The sequence below is a fragment of the Castor canadensis genome, chromosome 7 (assembly GCF_047511655.1).
Source record: "Castor canadensis chromosome 7, mCasCan1.hap1v2, whole genome shotgun sequence".
NCBI classification, from domain to species: Eukaryota; Metazoa; Chordata; class Mammalia; order Rodentia; family Castoridae; genus Castor; species Castor canadensis.
This window is the reverse complement of record NC_133392.1, coordinates 17720924-17740777: the sequence shown is the minus strand read 5'-3', so window position 1 is coordinate 17740777 and position 19854 is coordinate 17720924. Positions and strand designations below refer to the sequence as shown.

General features: G+C 44.7%; 1 protein-coding gene across 48 annotated transcripts in view; it reads left to right on the top strand.

Moving 5' to 3' along the window:
- Positions 1 to 19854, top strand: part of Tcf7l2 (transcription factor 7 like 2) — a 187627-nt gene that overhangs the window by 54219 nt on the left and 113554 nt on the right. For all 48 annotated transcript variants that reach the window (XM_020167001.2, XM_020167013.2, XM_074078289.1 and 45 more), the window contains one exon: positions 19337 to 19438. In XM_020167001.2, coding sequence (XP_020022590.1) covers positions 19337 to 19438 — 102 coding nt within the window. The remainder of the gene's footprint in view (positions 1 to 19336; positions 19439 to 19854) is intronic.

Here is a 19854-nt window from a genome sequence, read left to right as displayed (position 1 = left end):
CATTCTTGTCCTGGTCTTATTTCTCAGAAAAAGGACAGGTGGACTATTTTGTATTGACTTCCATGCTGGGCCTGCTAATTGGGTCTCATTTACTTTTCATGGTAACTGTGCAAACGGGGGTATGCTTTTATTTTTTTACAGATGAGAAAATTGAGGTCCTCAGAGGTTAAGATAGAGTTGTGGTCTTTAACATGCATTTCTTCGCAAACAAATTTAGTGTATTTAAGAGGGCTGGAGAGAGATGAGTTCTGGGCTGCCCACTCACAGTGCTGGGTGATAGATGAACTGCTGGTCACTAAGAGATATTGAGTCATTTAATTCATTCCCAGTCCATTTCCTCGGACTGTTGAGGTAATGCCATGTTGCGTTATGTTGTCAGGGGTTGTAAAGGCTGCATGAGTTAAGTATCACGTTTGGCCTGTGCTTGGCACATGGCAGGTGCTCAGTGAAGGTCACCTTCTTCAGGCGCCTCTCGGGGGCTTGTTGTCCTGTTGTTTGGGGACAGTGAAGGGTCTCCTCAGGCTGGCGACCTGTTGGTATTGAGGATGGATGAAGGAAAGGAGACGGAGCAGCCTCTGCAGGCTTTCTTCTGAGTCCTTCTGTTGGAACCTGCATTGGAGACTCCCTCTTGCTGGGTCATTGGTTCTGTTTGTCTCGTGTGCATTTCTGGTGCACCCGGTATTTGTCAGCTGCAGTGCTCATTGCTGGAGAGAGGTGAGCAGGACATGGCTCTGGGAGTCAGCCACGGGATTCTGGAAGCCAATCAAGGTTTTCTGGGTATAGTGGAAGTCTGAGCAGCATCCAGAGGGACAAATTCTGGTAGGTATCTAGGGCCAGTGGGACACAGCACGTGAAACTGCAGCCATCAGGGAAATGTAGGATGGTGCAGGATGGTGGACCATCCTTGGTCTCCTCTCTGAAACAGAGCCACCTTTGTGGACGTCCCCACAAGAGAAGAGAATGCATTTGCCTCAGGTGATGTAAAAGAAAAGTGTTGGCCATGCTTGGTGACAGAGCAGGAGTCTCTTAGCATGTTTGGGGCTGCAGTTCTTGTGGGGTCTGGGGTGAGTCTAGGGGTTTAAAGTCAGCTCCACTTGCCTGATGGTAACATGGTAATAAGTGAAGTGACGCTAATCCAGGTCTCTGGTTAGGAATGGGTCATTGTTTGAAAGGCTCCCTTGTGTATCTGGAGGTCCCCGAGGACCTCTGGGAAGGGACAAGTGGTTGTCCCTTGATCACAGGGTTTCCCTTACCAAGCAGAATTGGCCTACCTGGTTTCTGGTGCTGTGTCCCACTGAGCACTCTTGGGTAGGTCCAGAGACCTACCAAATTTAAATGTTACCAGGCTTGGTAGTCCCTTTCACCTCTTAATTCTATGTAAGCTATGGCCAAGCTCATAGTTTAGTGAAAAATATATTCAGCAGTTTTTTAAAAATAATTTCATATTGTCATATTACTTATTTTTGTGACAGGTATTTTGGTGGATTTCTTTGAAAAATATTTTTTTATTATTAATTTATTCCCATGTGCATACATTGTTTGGGTCTTTTCTCCCAGTAGTTTTATTTTCAAATCAAAACAATGTTTTGGGAAGTACAGAAAAGCAAGAAAAGATGGGTCTGTAATCCTACCACCATCGAAAAGCATTATTAAAGGTGGTTGACTTTTTTTGTTGTTGTTGTTTTTTTCCTTTTTCCTTTTGAAAGTAGGCACAGGTACTCACCTGTCTTGGATATATTGATTTTCAGGTGTGTACACCATCACCTGGGCAGCCGACATTTTTTTCATGTGGATTTCAGCCCTGCCTGACACCTGTCTTTTAACAGTGCCTTATTCGCCTGACAGTTGAACTGTGGGTAATGTTGGGGGAGGCAGGTTTACATTATGTTGGAAACTTGACAACCCAGAACCCCACTGGTGGTTTCTTTGTTGTCACCTTTGAGCTGGTGGCTATTCAGAACTATCACCTCTGCCCGTCTTGAAGAGCAGGAGTGATAGGGTGCCTCTGAAAAGTGTTGGGGAATAACTGTGGCCTGAGGGTAAGCATTTCAGAAGTTAGTGTGTGTGTGTGCTGTGTTGTTTTAATTAATGAATCTTTTAGGCTGAAGATAATGAGGTCAGTGAAGGCAGTGGTGATGTATTACTGCTCACCTTAGCATCCCATCACCCCAAGCGTGTTTCTCCTACTGTAGAGGCCTGAGAATGCCTCTGTTTGACATGGGTGTTGGAAGATAGCGGCCTCCATGCTGAAGGACAAACCACTGAGGAGGAGGAGGCCATGGGCGCCATCTTGGGAGCATGTAGACTTCTTCCTTATCCCCTCACCTGTGTGGTGGAAGCATAGCTGCTACAGCTTAGCTTCCTTTTCCACCCTTTTTCCCAACCCCTTAGAGAGCCCTCTACTCACCCTGAGGCTGGAGGACCAGGCTGGTTTTCCTGATGGAGCAGGCTTAGCTAATGTGGTTAGGCTTCTGTGTGCAGAGACAGGGCACATTTCTAATAATAACTTTGTGTTTTTATAATGCTTTACAGTAGAAGTAATTTTCTAATACTTTACCTCATTTACTTCTCACCACAGCCTTCAGAAAGGGTTATTACTATTATCTTTATTTTATAGATTCATTAACTAAGACTTGGTTGGGGAGGTAGGGAGAAGGTGTGGGGACACAAGGAAAGGAACCAGTGTTGAATGAATCCCCAAACTCTGCCAGGAGCTGCCAACTGGCTAGGTATAGTTTAATGGATTTTTTTCATTAAGAAGGAAGGAAATTATTTTACAATAAGCGAGAGGGAAACCAAATCTTCACCCACCTTAACATAGCAAAGTTGGGTGAGAGTTGGAATTTGTCATCCAGGTCACCTGACTCTTAGGTCCTGTCATCTTTCTCTTCTGTCTCTAGTACCCAGCAGAATGCCTGGCGAGGAGTCAGCATCAATAAATATTTGTCGAATAGTCAGTGAGGCTTAAAGAGACCATTCGTGCTTGGCTTGGGCACAGTGAGAGAAACACGTTCCTGCCCCGTCACCTTCACTTCCAAATCCTGTGTCCCAGGGCTGGCTGTCTGCATTCTCTCCTGACAGCTTATTGGAAACATGGGTAGAACCAGAGGGCAGTCCTTACAGTAAGATTGCAATCATTAGATCATTTGCTACTTACTGTTTTTCAGTTTGTTACCACTCAGATTCCTTTTTTATGTCTTCCTCCTAGAAAATAAATTTCTTTTCTTTGTTTTTATTTTTGTTTTTTTGAGACAAGGTATCACTAACCCATGTTGGCCTCCAACTCTAGATTCTCTTGCCTCAGCCTTCCAAGTGCTGGGACTACACACATGTACCACCACACCCGGCTCTCTAAAAAATAAATTTCTGATGACATGTTGAATAGCAACAACAACAAAAAGCATTTTCTGACATTTTTGCCTAAGTCACCAAATGGAGCAAATATCAACTTAATAACAAAAGAACTGGTGTTTCTTGAGTACTTAAGCATTACACCAGGTTCTACTCCAAGCTGCTTCCTGCAATCATGATTCAGCAACTCTGATGGAAAGAGCTATTACCTCCTATTTTGTAGAAGAGAACACTGAGGCTCAGAGTTGGAGTAATCCAGGGTTTTCTAGGAAGTCCTTGGTGGTCTGGGATACAAACACCCAATTGGTTTGACTTCCCACTTTTTGCAGTACTGGGATTTGAACTGAGGGCCTCATTCTTGCTAGACAGGTGCTGTACCATTTGAGCCACTCCACCAGCCCCTGACTTCCCACTCTTTAAACCACACTTATTGCTGGCTGCACACATGGGGTGTGTTCTGGGCATTTTCATGTCTCCCTTGGCTTGTTTCCAATCTGGACTTTTGCTTTCTCCTTTCTTGGAGAACATGGCCAGTGCAGGAGGAAATCCACACTGGTCTTTGGACTGAACTAGGGGCTGGCGGTCCTCCTGAAATAGGGTGACAAATGGCTGACCTGTGTTGTTATGCCTTACGGTGGTAAGCCAGAGGCCACAGGGAGTTCTTTGAATTTCCTTTTCCCAGTTATTGCCCTTCTTTAGGCAATCTTTCTAACAGGCTAGGTTTTAAATCTTAGTGATGTCTCTAAAGAAAGATAGAAGAGGAGGAAAAAAAATTCAGCACATGGCCTGGGAGAAAAGTAGCAGGTTTTCTCTGAGATTTTTGTTTATGTTTTCATTTTTATTTGGTATACACATTGCAGAAACTCTGTTGGATGATGATTTTGTGTGATTTCTCCACAGCATAGCTGCAGTTTAACCCCAGCGCATTTTAACGCTCTGTTCTGTGGGCTGGTGGGTGCCCCCACCTGTCTGCCTGTGCCTGGTGTGTCACCATGTGCAGGGTGTCAGGGCAAGAGTGGGAATTCTGCTGACCTTGCAAACATTTAAGAACTGTCTTGAGAGCCAGTTGTAGGGAGAGAGGCGGTGACTGCTGTTGAGCTCTGGGTATCTGGGAGGAACCCAAACAGACTAACAGGAAAATTCCACTTAACCAGAAGACTGGGGGATAAGTGAGTTGGGCGTGGGGCTGGGAGAGGTGGAGGCTGGTTAACTAGGAATGTGTTTGGTTCCTTTGCTTTATTTAGCATAAAGTGTTCATTTCCCTTTAGGCCTTGTTCAGTATACCTATCTAGGGATTTACTTTTTGAATGATGTAGAATCTTGCAATGACTCAAGGTTTTTTTTTTTTTTTTTTCCTGATGGTACTGATTATATTAATAGCAATGTAATAGCTAGCTAATAATATAATAGGGTGCATTTGCTAAGTACTTACTAAGTACCAGGCACCTTGCCAAGCCTTTGATCCTCACAAGAACTCTGAGATGACTGTTTGTTTACGGTCCCATCTTACAGATGAGGAAACCGGTACTCAGAGAGGCGAGATCATTTCCCCAAGCTCACCTGCCTTTAGATGGTTTGCTTTTACATCTTCTTTTAAAGAACCCAACTCTTTGGGATATCTGCACTTGGCATGTATTAAGGGATGGGGTGTGACTCAAGTGATAGCATACTTGCCTAGCAAGTGGGAGATCCTGAGTTCAAATCCCATCACCTCCAAAAAAAATCTGTGTATAGACACTCAAAAAATACTTTTGTCAAATGGATGAGGTTATGGAGCTTGTGTTGAAGAGGTCTGGGCTGCCTCTGGATACACACAGCCCCCAGGACTAACTCACTTTGCTGCTTTAGTTACTGATTAACCCACTGGGGAGCCTAGCGGTCCAAGAAAAAGCAGACACTGTGATGAAAAGTACAGGACTCCTGGGGCACTACTGGGCACACTGGCCTCGAAGGCATTGCATGACTGTGTCATTCAAGAGAATGTGCTGAGACAGCAGTTTTCCTCGCCCGTGGCCCTGCACCACGTGTGTGCTTTGTGCCTGTGCCTGCAGAAGTGTTGAGTTGAACTCTGACGGACCTTTTCGGTACAGATTTTCACCTGTACCTGAGCAGGGACTGAGCCTCACTGACCATTTTGTACAGCTGAGACCTCATTAAATTGGCTTCCCCCAATCAGGCAACTTTAGACAGTTATAGCTGAACTCTCAAGGCAAAGCCTCTTTTTGTAGTATGGAGGGGAAGAGGGATCTGTTTAAAATACCAAAGGAACGGTTTCTTACTTGCCCATTTGCATGTTGACAAGAATGGCAGGTGATCACCTAGTCTGTTAAGCAGGTATCTGAGCTGGTGGGCCTCTTGTTGCCTGAGCTCACTGGCGTACATACGTCACACGCTGTCCTGTCTCCCCTTTTGTTGCTGGCGCACAGACCTTGCAAGCCCCACATCCATCACAGGGCCTAACTTGCAATGGGTAGACTGTGATTCCCTAAGTCACTTACATCCCATGAGGGAGTACTGTTGTGATGCCTGGGTGTGATAGATACTAGCCTCATCTTGCAGGCAAGGATGCACAAGCAGAGAGAAGGGACACTTTTGGCCAAGGCCCCAGAAGTACCAAGCTGCAGATCCTGGGATTTGAACTCAGGCATCTGTGCCCCTGAGCCCATGCTCTTTATTCTGCTGTACCACTTAAGTCAGAATTAGAGAAGTGTTTTTTCTTTTCCTCCTTTTCTAGTATGGAACCCATGTTAAGCAAGTGCTCTACTGTTCAGTCACATCCCCTGTCCTAGGGAGGTTTTAAATTTACTTTTAACCAGCTTACTCCTACTAGAACACTCTGCCAGCCAACTCCAAGATGGAAGTATGTGTGAGGTTAGCTCAGAGTGGAAGAGAAAGCCCAGGAGCTGGGTCAAATAGGTAAAGAGATAGGATTTAGTTCTTACCCTTTGATGCTGAGCCCTGTCATGGGGCTTAGCCCTCTGTGACCTGAGTCTCATTTTCCTCCTTTATTTTTTTGTGGTACTGGGGTTTGAACTCAGGGCCTACATCTGGAGCCACCACCCCACTAGCCCTTTTCATGTTTTTTTTTTTTTTTTTTTTTCGAGATAGGGTCTTGCAAACTATTTGGCTGGGCTGACTTCGAACCACAGTCTTCCTGATCTCTGCCTCCTGAGTAGCTAGGATTCCAGGTGTGAGCCACCAGCGCCTGGTCTCTTTGTCCTTAAACCCATTCTTCTTTCCATATTTTCACTACATCAAAAATATGATAGCTGGACCTGTGACTGTAATCCTAGGTACGTGGGAGATGGAGATAGGGTCATGGTTGGAAGTTGGCACTAGTAAAGTTAGCAAGACCCTCTTTCAAAAACAAGCTGGGTACCATGATGCATTTCTGTAATTCGAGGTACGTGGGAGATGGAGATAAAGAGGATAGTTGTTCAAGGCTAGCCTGGGCAAAAGCATAAGACTCCATCTGGAAAACAAACTAAAGCAAAAAATGTCTGAGTGCACAGCTCAAGTGGTAGAGCATTTGTCTAACAAGTGTGAGTTCCTGAGTTCAATCCCCAGTAACAGGAGGAAGTGGAGAGTGGGGGTGGGAGGTCTGAAATTCTGTCTTCCAAGTCTGTGGGAGCTCTGAAAGTGGAGATGGCTGTGTTGTGTGGTGAGGGCTGGATGGACCACAAAGGAACCAAAGGCTGGGAAACTTTCTTGCTATTAACAGTGCAGACCTTAGGTGGAAGGAATAACCAAACTGATGCTGTTGAAATTAATTTTGCCTGTCCAAAGGTCATAGTAATGATCTTAGTGGTTAGTGTCAGATTGTTTGTGCTCCTTCCTAAGTCAAGTTCTTTTAAAGAGTGAAGCCACACAGGCAGAGGGCAAGTTGGTTTAGAGGCCCAGTGGCTCGGCCAAGAGGAGCATGTGGTCCGTCCAGATCTACACATGAGCAGTGCTTACTCGGTACTGAGTTAGCAGTGGTTCTACATTTTAAATTGGGTGGTGCAATTTGGTGTCTGGATTCGGGTGGGGAACCAGTGTTCCTCCCTCCACTGTCTTTTGGTTATTTCTGGAAGTTCTCTTCTTGTCCGTCATGCATCAAGGAACATGCTGTCAACTGTGCGCTCTCGCTCTGTCTCTCTCTCTCTCTCTCTCTCTCTAGGGAGAAAGTCTCACAACAGCCCCCAAGATCCTTATCTCCTCCATTCACCCACTTTGATTATAACATCCATTGTTCTGTTCTTTGCTTCTTGGCTGTGTATAAAATTAAAAAACCAGAACAGCTCTGTATATCTGAAGAGCCCGGAATCTCCTGGTGTTTCAGAGGTGACTTGGGAAGTGAACAAAACTGTATTTCCTTCCCTAAATGAGCTTATTGTTCTGGAAATATCTCCTGCTAGTTTGTTAAGGGAAGCCACAGGCTAGGGACAGAGTATTTCTCTTGCGTGCAGCTGCTGTCTTGCCTGTCATCAGATCTTCCTCCTTTTCTTCCTCCTTCACCCCATTAAACCTGACCCCAGATGTGATGCCACCACTGGGGAGCAGCCCTGCTTCCCTGACATGCCTTGACTCTGCACAGCACAGCTGTGTCGCACCCCGTCCTTACTTGTCCCTCTGGACTGCTAGGAAGGAATTTGGGGTGTGGACTTCCTTGAGTGACTAGGATTAGAGCAGACGAGAAGTGTGTGGGCAAAGGGAGTCATTGTGCGAGGCTTCTGGGGACAGAAAGCCCGCCTTCATCTTTTACTGTGCCTGGTGGACAATTGAGACATTCAGCTTATGTCTGAAAGCAGAGTGGGCCGGGATGGGCTTGCAGACCTCCCAGACGAAAGCTTGTCGCAGAAGCAAATAGAGACAGGGATTACCAACGGGAACAACTGGGCCAGAGTCCTGGGAGAGAATGTTTATTTCCTTGCTCTCTAGGAGGGATTTGGAATAATCCTGGGTTAGGAGTAATTTGTTACAGCAAGATGATACTTGAGTGGCAGGCCTCTCTGGCTGAGGCGGCAGGACATGCGTGCAGGGGGGTCATGGGCCTGCAGGTCAGCCTGGCGGAAACCGCCACCATCCCTGAGCGAAATTAACCAGAGGCGCTCCTGACCTTGAGGCTTCCAGGGTGTAGCATTACGAAGCATCTCCGCCTGCTTGTCACAGCTGGAATTCGACAATAAAAATTTGGACAGGCAGAGCTTGCTGGAGCCACTGACCTCTTTCAGATGTGACAAGGGAAAAAGGCAAAGACATTTCAGCTGGAGTTGGAGGCCATGAGCTGGACTGTTTTGCATTTGGTTCCTATGAAAGCTTAAAAAAAGCGAGTTAATTCATTGCTCTTGACTGCCAGGTTGTGTTTCATTGTGGGGACTGGGGGAAAGATGGTAAAATCTTAGCCTTGAGTGCTCTTAGCCAGGGGGAAAGAAAAGGAATGAAAACATTTTTGATTTTACTGTCAGCTGTGATTGGATGACCCATGAATTTAAAAATACCCCTGCTAGAACATCAGCATACTGATGGTCTTTTGCTTTCTGCCCCTCAGAGATTACCTGGTGGCTGGCTACATCTCCACCGTTGTCCACCATAGACCTACAGTTTCTGGCTTTTAAATCACCTATGTAGTTGGAGTAAAAAATAGCAAATCTTAATGGCCTCTGACATTATGGTTCTCTTTCCCTTTATTTCATTTGTGTGGCTTAATTTTGGAGGTTAAAGAAATGGTGTGGAAGCCAGTCATGAGATTTTACATGAGCGATTTCATGCCAATTTTTTTAGACAGAGAAACTGAGGTATAGATGGTGGAGACTGGACTGTAGGACTCAGGTTTCTGACTTGCCTGTAGTTCTGTTGACTCACCCACTGTTCTGTTTGCTTTGAACCATGTGCCTTACAACAGTGATCATGCACTTCTGTTTCTCTTTCCCACGTTCTTTCATCAGTACCTTTAACCCAAGGTGTACCATGCTCTCTCGGCCTTAGGAGGTCATGCAGTTCCCTTGCCCTTGTAGCAGTCCCTTCTGTACATTCAACACCAGTGAACATGGCATTTGGAGACCACTTGAAGCTTTGGGTTCATGATGTGTGCTTGTGGCTTGCGCCTCACTAATTGGGAGGCTGAGGTCTGGAGGATCGTGGTTTGAGGCAGAAAGTTTGCAAGATCCCATCTCAACCAAAAAAAAGCTGGACGTGGTGACAGATGCCAATCATCCCTGTGGCATTGAAAACTTAAAATAGGAGGATCTCGGTTCAGACCAGCCTGGGCAAAAAGTGAGACCCTGAGTCCAAAATAACTGGAGCAAAAAGGGCTGGAGGTGTGGCTCAAGTGATAGGAACACCTGCCTAGGAGGCGCAAAGTCCTTCTTTCTGTTCATTCTTTTATGCACTGGAGCGTTATGGGTGGAGTATGTGTAGAGTCTGCATCCTTCTTTTCCCCCTTTGTGTCTTAAATGAATGTGACTGCCATCAAATGAATTGGTGCCTTCTTTAAAAAATTTTGTTTTTACTTGAGATATAATTTACAAATAATAAATTTTACCTAACGTGTACAATTCAGTGGTTTTTAGAAACTTCACAAGGTTCTGCAAGTCTCATCACTAACTATTTCCAGGACATTTTCATCACTCCAGAAAGAAACCCCATACCCCCAAGATGGCACTCCCTGTCCCCTCCCTGCTGCCCCCCAGCTCCTGGCCATCACCAGTTTACATCTGTGGATATTTTATATGAAAAGAATCATACAACATGTGACCTCTGCATGCCTATTTTAAGTTAGCATAGGGTCATCCATGATGTAGCATGTGTCAGTTCTTCACCTATTTTTATTACTGCATAGTATTTCATTTTATGCGTGTGCCACATTTTCTTTATCCTGCTATCAGGATCACCTGGGTTTCCTGTTGTTCCAAGATTGCTCCCCAGGGTGTTCTGTATCTTCCAGCTTATTTTCTGGCCTGCAGATGCCTGTGTCCCCGTCAGCACGCTGTGGGGACACAGGTGGCAGCTAAAACATTCCCATTAACTCAACTACACTGGGCCTTTTTATAAGTAATAAAGTGGGGCCATTGCAATAGTTGATCATAAAATGAAAGATTGTAAACGCTTTTCTGCCTAAAGGTAGATGGTCTCTGGTCTGCCTCTTCATGGGAGGTCTACGATAGCTTGTACGCTTTCATTACTTGTTAGTCACCAGCTGGGGGGCCACAGGGAAGTGAGCTCACGTGGAACATGATGGGAGGGCTGTCTTTCCCAATTCCTCAGTGACTTTATGTCCTCTGACCATGGCTTAGGAACTTGAGTACTTGTGGCAAAGTTGACACTGGCTTGGATTATAGCCCTTGATGTGAGACTCAATCTTGGGGCTGCATGAAGACTGAGACAGCTGGTCTTGGGTTGCTTTGGTCACAGTGGAGTAAGACTGTCTCTGAGGCTGGTTTCCAGCCACCCCTACTTTGGGAGCTGCCCTGTACTTTGTCCCATGTACCTTTTTTGTCCTGCCCCAGAGATTTTTCTCCTGTGTGGGCACCATTGCCCATTGCGCTCATTCTCTTTTGGGAGTTTACATGTAGTTTGTAGGTGAAGAAGTTCTGCTTGGAAATGCCTAAAGTCCCCATTTTAGGTCAGAATCCTAATAACTGTGTGGATGGCTAAGTCACTTTCCTTCTGCCTCACTTTCTTTTGCTTTAAGATGGGCTTGGAGATTGTGGACTTTGACCACCTAAAAAGGATGTAGAGTGTTAAGTCTTAGAGAAAGAACCCGTACATACGCTTGGTTACTACTGACACTGCCATAGCCCTTGTTATCAGAGTAGCTTGGTGAGTTGGGGGGAAAAAAAAAAGTCTTAACAGACACTTTGGCTCACTCTCAGGTATTTAAGTAGTCTGGAGTGGGTTAGGAGAAAACTCTCTCAACAGGACAGTGTGGTTTGGGTGCTGTCGGACCAGGTCATCACCATTCATTCAGTTGGGTTTTGTTTTTTTTTTTGCTTTAGATTTTTTCAGATAGGGCTTTGGACCTTGGTCCTCCTACCTGTGCCTCCCTTGTAGCTGGATCATGGGTGCTTGCCACCACACCTAGCTTATTTGTTGAGATAGGGTCTCAGTGACTTTCTCTCCAGGCTGGCCTCAAACCATGATCGCCATCTGCGTAGATGAGATTTACAGGCATCAGCCACTACGCCTGGTCAAATTCAATCCTTCTTTACAGTAGCTCTCCTTCCTTCTTTGGGTTCAACCTTTTACCATTCATAGTTTCTTGACTCATTGATTGTGCTTTAGATGACTTTCCTGGGCCTCAGACTGCCTAAGCCATATCTGATGAAGACATATGCCCAGTACATGCTGCAGGGGTTGGAGTCTTGGAGTTTCCTGCTGTAGATTTAGGCTCCACGTGAGGAAGAGGTTGTCCAGTGAAGAAGCAGGTGACATGCCTATCCAGCTACTGGAAGTTAGTGGAAATAGAGCTGTGTCTAGAATAAGTTTCTAGGTCTCCCTGTCCCCCACTGTGCACTTCTAGGAGTACGGTCATAATTTGAAGAGTGACTTTTTGGGGGAGGAGGAAGGAAGACCTGGACCATTTGTGTGTGAGGGGAAGGGCCTGGTAGAACTCCTTACCTGTTGTGTGAGTTGTTGTACCTTACGTACCCTGACCTGGCAAATGCAAAAATAATCAGGGCAGGGTAAAGAAAATAGTGAGCCCCAGATTTTGGTTATTGGATTGTTTTGTTTGTTAATAATTTATTCATTTTGCTTTGTTTCCTCCTTTCTATCCGTGGCCTCAGTAGCTTTGGGAGAAAAATTTCCTTAGAGGAAAGTAATTTCATGTCTGCCCATGGGCCTGGGAGGGAGAGATGCTAGATGCTGAAGAAGGATGGTGAATTACTTTGGGGATGATTCCCTTAGCTATATACTCTGAGAAACCCTTCCCTGCTTGGAGTTCAGGCAAGGATGCCTAACAGAAAACCGGAGAAGGCAGGAGGTGAGCAGGATGGAGTAGAAACAGCTGGATGTCTAGAGCCCTGTGCCCTTGACTGCCAACTGACCTTGTGACCTCAGGCAAACTGGGTCATGCTGTACTGGCCTTAGTTTCCTCCTTAACAAAATGTGGGGGCTGTTCATTGGTTTCACAGCTCATTGATTCATAGCTGCATTGTGAATGTAGCTACCAACTGTAAGACACTCTTCAAATAGGAAGCGATACTATTGGGCTCTTAGATTTTTGAGATTAAAGCAGTCTATGAGAAAAAAGGTCAGTTGGCTAGAGAACTTCATTTAAAATCTTGCAATGACCAGTCCATGAAAACAAAGGGTAAGAGTTCATGTACCCAGGACTGCCCCCCGTCCCCAAAAATAAAATAAAATAAAACAAATCAAAACAAAAAAAACCCACAGAGGAGAAGGCCATTAACAAATGCTTTGGCATAGGTGCCTTGGTTTCTTATTAATTCCCCATGTTCTTTTTTTGTGAGAAATACAATGATAACTCTAAAGAAAAAATTTGAGTTCTTATTACATTGGGTTTTATTTAAAATAAAAATACTACAACTTACAGAATTTCTCCTATGTTTATTCCTTCAAGTTTATTCCAGTCTTCTGAGATTTTTGGTTTTCTTTTCCTAGGTAATCCATGGTATATACTTATTTATGCTAAATTACAACCACCAGAAATAACGCATCCTTGAATTTTTTTTTCTATGCAGTCAGTCATGCTTTATGGGAAGATAAAGCCTTTTTAAAGATAGAACCACCCCCTACCACTGGATTTTGCAAAAGTTGCAATTCCTGGAGCATGTTTCAATGCAGGACAGAGCATCCTAATCACACACACCCTCTGCACTTGCAGACTGTTCAAGCAGGCTACAACCATGTCCCTGAGGATTCTGCTGGACTCTGAAGGGACTTAGGGAAATGTTCCTCACCGGTCCAGTGTTAGTGCATCTGATCTACACTGACTGTAGGAAAACAGGTATAGCGAGTAGGACAGACTTCCGTTAATCAAAAGTTTGTATATTTTGACCATTATGGGAAAATTGGGATTTTTCTGACTCCCTGGGCAAAACTGCTTGGTCATTGAAGAAGATGGACCGGATCTTCCGTCTTCCATTTCTGAAAAATGAAGATGCTCTAGAAAGAGCCAGGCAGACCTGTTTTTTACCAACTGTGTGTGTGTGTGTGTGTGTGTGTGTGTGTGTGTGTGTGTGTGGTCTGTCTGTCTGTCTCTGTCTGGTATACCTCACAACAGGAGCTCCTGAAGAAACTCAGTAGGGACAGCTGTGGGATTGGATCTAGAGCATCTATTTTTTACTTAGTAAATTCTTCTGATATTTTCTTATGTTAAGTGGCTTCTGGTGGCCTTTTCTTTGGTAAAGTCTCACGATGTGAAAAGCACAGTCGTGGTTCTGCCTTTTCTGTATGGCCCACTTTGAGTGACTCATGGTGAGGCCTCTCTGCTGGGGCAGGAGCACCTTCCTTAAAGGGGAAGAAAGCTTCATGACTTCGGACGTGATTGGCCATGACTGACCCTACCTTTGGTTTTGGATATGTAGACAGAATATTGCCTTCCTAGTTTCTTATTGAACCTGTCCAGCTTTTGTAACAGAGTAGGTTAGGAAGATTGACCAGTGGAAATCCCTCAAGTCGATACAGCCTGTTAATTTGATTTCTTGTGAAATGAATTTTCCTAGTCAGGAATAGCTTGGGTTGAGAAGAGTGTGGGTCCTTTGGTAAGTTAGGAGCTTGCTTGTCCCTGGCTGACAGGCTGTCTGTGGAACCTAGCTTTCAGGAAGAGACAAGCTCCGGAATCACCTCCCCTGCCACCTGAGGAAGTTTCATCTGTTGTCCTCTTGGGGTGATCTGATGTCACATGACACATTCAGTACCCCTGAAAAGTGGGTGAGAACTTTTGAACATGTGAACCTTTTCCAGTCAGAATTGCTCAGGGATTTCCAAAACTTCCATTTTGGACAAGAGGTGGGTAGTTATTTTGGTGAGGTTGTGGTCTAGTGGTTAGACCTTGTGACTGGGCACCTTGGCTAGAGGGCTCAGATTCTTTTCTAAGCTTTTGCCCCCAAATTTAAGTCTGCCGGTAACGATTAAATCCAAAATACTGCTTTGAGGTCACTGACCACACTTTGCTACATGCCTGTGTTTGACTGTCTGGACAGAAGACCCAACCAGGGACAGTGTCCTATCTGATACGACTTTGGAAGTCCTTACATATTTATTCCCCAAGCCAGAGATGACCAACTGTTGTCATCCACAGGCCCAAACTGTCTTGAAACCTGTTTTTATATGGCCTGTAAAAATGAAAAATGACTTACTATTTTTAAATGGCTGAAGAAATCAAGAGAAGAATACTATTTCCCGACAGGAAAATTAATATGAAATTCAGATTTCAGCATCCTTAAAGAAGATTTATTGGAACACAGCCATAATGCATACATACCTTGCCTAAGGCTGCTTTCATGTTGCCAGGGCAAGTTGAATAGTCACAACAGAGATGGTGTGGCTGCTGAGCCTAAGATAATTTGTTATCTAGTGCTTTACAGAAAAAGTTTGCCAACCCTGCCCTGAACAAATAAAGGGGACAGTTTCCACTTGTCTGTCCATCTGTGGGGTGGGGTAAATGAGAGAGTGCTGGGAAACCTCGCTGATGTTTAATCTAAGGACGTGAGTTTTCCTGGCAACTTTTGTGTTTTGTTTTTGGTGGTAGTAGAGTTTGAATTCAGGACCTTGCACTTGCTGGGCAAGTGCTCTACCAGTTAGGCTACACAGCCAGTCCTTTTTGCCTTCGTTTTTTTTTTTTTTAGAAAGGGTCTTACGCTTTTTGCCTGGGTCGATTCCTCCTAACTCTGCTTCCTAAGTAGCTGGGATTATAGCTATGTACCATCACTGTTTTTGAGATAGGATCTCACTAACTTTTCCCCTCAAGGCTAGCCTCAGACCATGATCCTCTTACCTCCCCCCTCCCCAGTAGTTGGGATTACAGGTGTGTCCTACCACGCCCAGCTTTCCCGCAACTTTGTCATCATTGACACCATCAACACCATCATTGTCCTTTGAATTCTCATGTTTGTTTAGGAAAGAACTGTGCACAGAGCCCTCATCAGCAGTCTAAGGTGGTGGGTCTACTGATGCTGGACCCTGGAGGACACAGGTGGTGTGTAGAGCAGCCTTCTGTCAGGACAACTTGAGTTGGTGCTGATGGCTGTTAAAGTGGCTTTCCAAAGACACATTCTGATGGGAGGTCTTCCTCATCCACCTTTCCTTTCCCCTTTTATTGGGGGAGATAGAAGAGGGGACAAAATGAAAACTGCTTCCCTTTTTCATTTTGCTAACAGTTTAGCAGACTTTTCAGCTGCTTTGATTCCTTTCAGGCGTTCGCTGTTGAATATACACCTTGAGACTTTGCTCACAGGTCCAAAGCTCAACCTAAGCTTCCAGAGACATCATAAAATAGGATTTGGGGAGGAAAACCCCAGTGGGTCATGATCAGAATGTCATTATTAAACAAAAGACGAACTGCTTAAGCTAAGAACTCCCCCCGCCCCTTTTTTCTTTTTGAACAAAATGAAAGTCGAGCAGACTCCATTTCAACAGTTTTAAATGTAGGAATTCCCACAGCCCGGTTTGATTGCCGTTTGTTGAAAAGCTTAATGTTTTTGTAGGCAATTCATAATTTCCACCTTGAGCAGCCTGAGAGGAGGAGACCCCAGCATTGTTTTCATAGTGGGAGGGTGGGAACTTTTTTTTCCCCCTTCCCCCAAAGGGTATAAAACTGAAAGTGAGCAGTTGGGAAAATGTGGCATGGTGTCCCAACCCCTTGTAAATCTGAGATACCTCCTCTTTCAGGTCTTTCTTTAGGACCCAACAGAATAGAATTTCCTGCCTCTTAATGTCTCCAGGAAGGAAAAGATTTTCCTCTAGGCTGTAATAGTACCTAATTTCCTTTTTCTTCCCTTTATTTTTTTTCCCCTATTAATAAGGACCAATTGTAGAAGATGAAGGAAGCTGGAAACATCACTTTTGGAGGAGGTTAATAACTTCCTTAAAAAAAAAAATCCCAACATACTACTTAACTTCCCCAAAAGGAACCCCATCCACCAGAATGCCAGTTACTAGTCAAGGGGTGGACAAGGATTTGTGGGTACCCAGCTGTCCTGTGGGGGGCTGCCATTGCAGAGTTCCTGCCCGTCTGCGGGGCTGGGGCTGGGGCTGGGGCTGTCTTCTTCCACCATCTGGATTTGGTTAGCTCTCTCTGGGCAGCAGGGCTGAGTCTCATTTCCTCCAACCAGTAATGTTATATAGGCAGTGATCCTGGGCTGCCCTAACAGAATTGAAAATTATGTGTATTGTGGGCTTGGAGCGCTGAAATGTAGTCTCATAAAGATACGTGTGCAGGTAGCCTATGGAGCCGGGATAAGGCTCACAATGAAGCTTTTATGTCAACTCACAATTAGAAGTGTCTGTGTTACTGTTGCATTAGGGGTACGACAGTTTTTGAGTGGAGTCCTCAGGACAGGGCTGTCACCCTAAACTAAGCTGAAACTTCCTAATTCTATGGAGCTGACATTAGGATGTGATCAAATAAGTTTTGCAGAGGACAGAGGATGAAAATGTGCCCACTCACGGAACGCTCCCTATGCAGCACTGCAGGAGGCATGAGTGTGTCTACTTGACTTGGCATTTTTGTTTGCAGGATTTTGTGAGATAGAGAGGTGAGTGTTGGCTGGTGTCCATTTTGGTCACCCTCAAGGAAATGACTCTATTGAGTGGTTTTGACCAATGTGGCCCCTGTAGTTATGTGGCAAGAGAGAATGGGAAGAAGACAGGGTGAGAAGGGATGAAATAGATTCCCAGAGTCCTCTGGCTTGGGTTACAGGGCTGAAGAGACCTCAAGAGCATTTGTTTCAGTGGTTTCTGACTTAGGGTGATACTGGCCCCAAAGACTGTATTTGGAAATGGTTTGATTGTAAGGATGTCTGGGAGGTGCCTGCTGGGATTCACTGTCTGGGGCCTAGAATCCTTGAAGTCCTTCAGTGTTTAGGGCCGACTCTCACCCACTCCTCTATCACAGATTGATGGACCCCTTCACATTTCAGAGGGAAATGGAGATGTATAGATACAAAGGGATTTGGTGTATGGTCTTGCAGAGTTACCTACAGAGCCCCAACCAATAATCAGGTTTCTTCCCCACAGGGGGCTTCTTGGTAAAAGCGCTTACGTCTGCCTTGTATAGATATAGCTTGGAGAAATCCGAGTAGCCCATGGGTGTGGATCGTGCAGCAAGAGGGATAACTGAGTGTGGTTTTAATTTGCTGAGCAGGTATATCTTAGAGGAACCATGGACTGGCTGCGGGGATGGCTTTGGCCCTTCTGTCTCTCCTGGGATTTGTGTAAACCTTTCTTTCTGAACTATTCTTTGCTGGCTCTTTTTTTCTCTCCATCGACTCTTTCTGACTTATCCAGATCGACTCTGTGCAGTAGTCTTCAGAAATTCTACCTTATTTCTTGGCTTTGCCTGGACATAGCTCCTCCATATTTTGTCTTGACTTACAAGACAGATGCCTTGGCAGACATCTTTTGTATCTCCATATGCTTAGCAGGAAGGCTGGACACAAATCAAGTTTTCATCTTTGTTTATTGAATACAAGTTTCTGTAGAATGAATGTTAAAACTAGTAATTTTGCTTTGAGCCTCTGAAGCGATCAAGGAAGTTTGTACATGTTCTGTGAGCATTAACTGATGCATAAATCAATTGGCTTTTGGAACCTTCTGGATGTCTTATAGGCATTGTGTCTAATTTTGTTCAGTTGTCTGAAGTTTTCCTGAGTAAAACTGTTACCAGCAGAAGTCAAATGCCAGAGAGTTGCTTAGGGTGTGCTAAATACCTCTGGGACTGACAAGCCACCTCACCTCAGTTTCCCTTATCTGCCAAGCCAAACAAGGAGTTGGATTAGTTGATCTCTTCAATCCCTCCTACAGCTGGTATGTCACTTTCTCCAGAAGTAGCTTGCTTGTGCCATGGATTAATTTCCTACCTCAGATAAAGGTAGGGAGAGACATATTTGGCTCATACCTTATTTTCATTTCAGGGCTAAATGTGTGTTTAAGAATTTCTCTGGTCTTTTGAAATGGCTCTATAAATTGCACTGTGCCCTGGGTGTGCAACTGTTGCCAAGAAATTTTTTGCCTGATAAGCTTTTGGATTGGTTGAGGAATTCCATACTTGCCTTACTACCAGTTTCTACTACACAAAGGCAGTTGTCCGTAGGTACTCAGCTTCCTTTAAAGCAAAGGAGCTACAGGGGAGGCAGAGAGAGGGAGGATCGTGGTTAAAAGTCAGCCTGGGCAATTGTTAATGAGACCCCATATCAATAAATAAGCAAGGCATGGTGGGTCACCTCTGTAACTCCAGCTGTACAAGAGTCATAGGTGGCAGAATTATGGGCTGAGATCATCCTGGGCAAAATCGTGAAACTATCTGAAAAATAAAGCCAAAAAGGCTGAGGATATGCCCCAAGTGGTAGAGCGCCTGCCTGGTAAGTGCGAAGCCCCGAGTTTAGATTGCAGTACTGCTAAAAATAAAATAAATAAAAGTGAAGAGTAATGGCATTTAAAGACGAAGGCCACTGACTGAATAGGTGTGGAATTGATGGTCTCTTCAGGGCACTTCTGGCTTGAGATTTATGTCTGCTTTCTACCTCCGGAATTGCTCTGTTCCCTGCTTTCTTCCCGCCACCTCTTTACCCCCTCACTGTTCCTCTCTGAATAAGGTTAGTATTAAGCAGCCCATTTTATCCAGGACACAGTTGATGGTAACGTTAATGTTCTGTGTTTGAACTTTGAACTCGAAGGAAGACGTTAGTGATAGTGCATGATTTTTCTTTCGTTGTCATTATTTGCCTGCTTTTCACTTCACCAGTTTCTGAGGCATGTCAGTTATCTCCTGGGTGAGGGGTTTTGGATTTCTTCGCTGAATGGATTGTTTCTGGTTTTCCAGTATCTTCAGATGAAATGGCCACTACTTGATGTCCAGGCAGGGAGCCTCCAGAGCAGACAAGCCCTCAAAGATGCCCGCTCACCATCGCCAGCGCACATTGTCGTAAGTAAACCTCCCAAAGACAGTTGATCCTGTGCCCTTCTGATGGTAACAGGCCTTGCTTGTCAGTTTTTCTTTCTTGGAATATTTTTGGATATGGTTTATGTCTATAAGCTATTCATTTTCTGTGATTGGACCTTAGTGATTGGAAACTTTCTGAGTCTTCCCTCTACCTTTTTCTCTGTGTTAGGGACAGAATCTAACCTTGTGGACACAACCTTAATAGGACACAATCTCCATGGTTTAGGGGAAACTAGAAATGCTATCAAAGCAACTTAAAAAAATGCAATTAGGGGGAGTGTAGTAGAGAGGAAGGAATTAGAATCAGGGAATCCTGGGTTTAAGACTTTACAGTCTTCCCCCCTCCTTTATCCTCATGTTGGAAAGTAACATTTTATACTAACAGAAAATTTCATCTG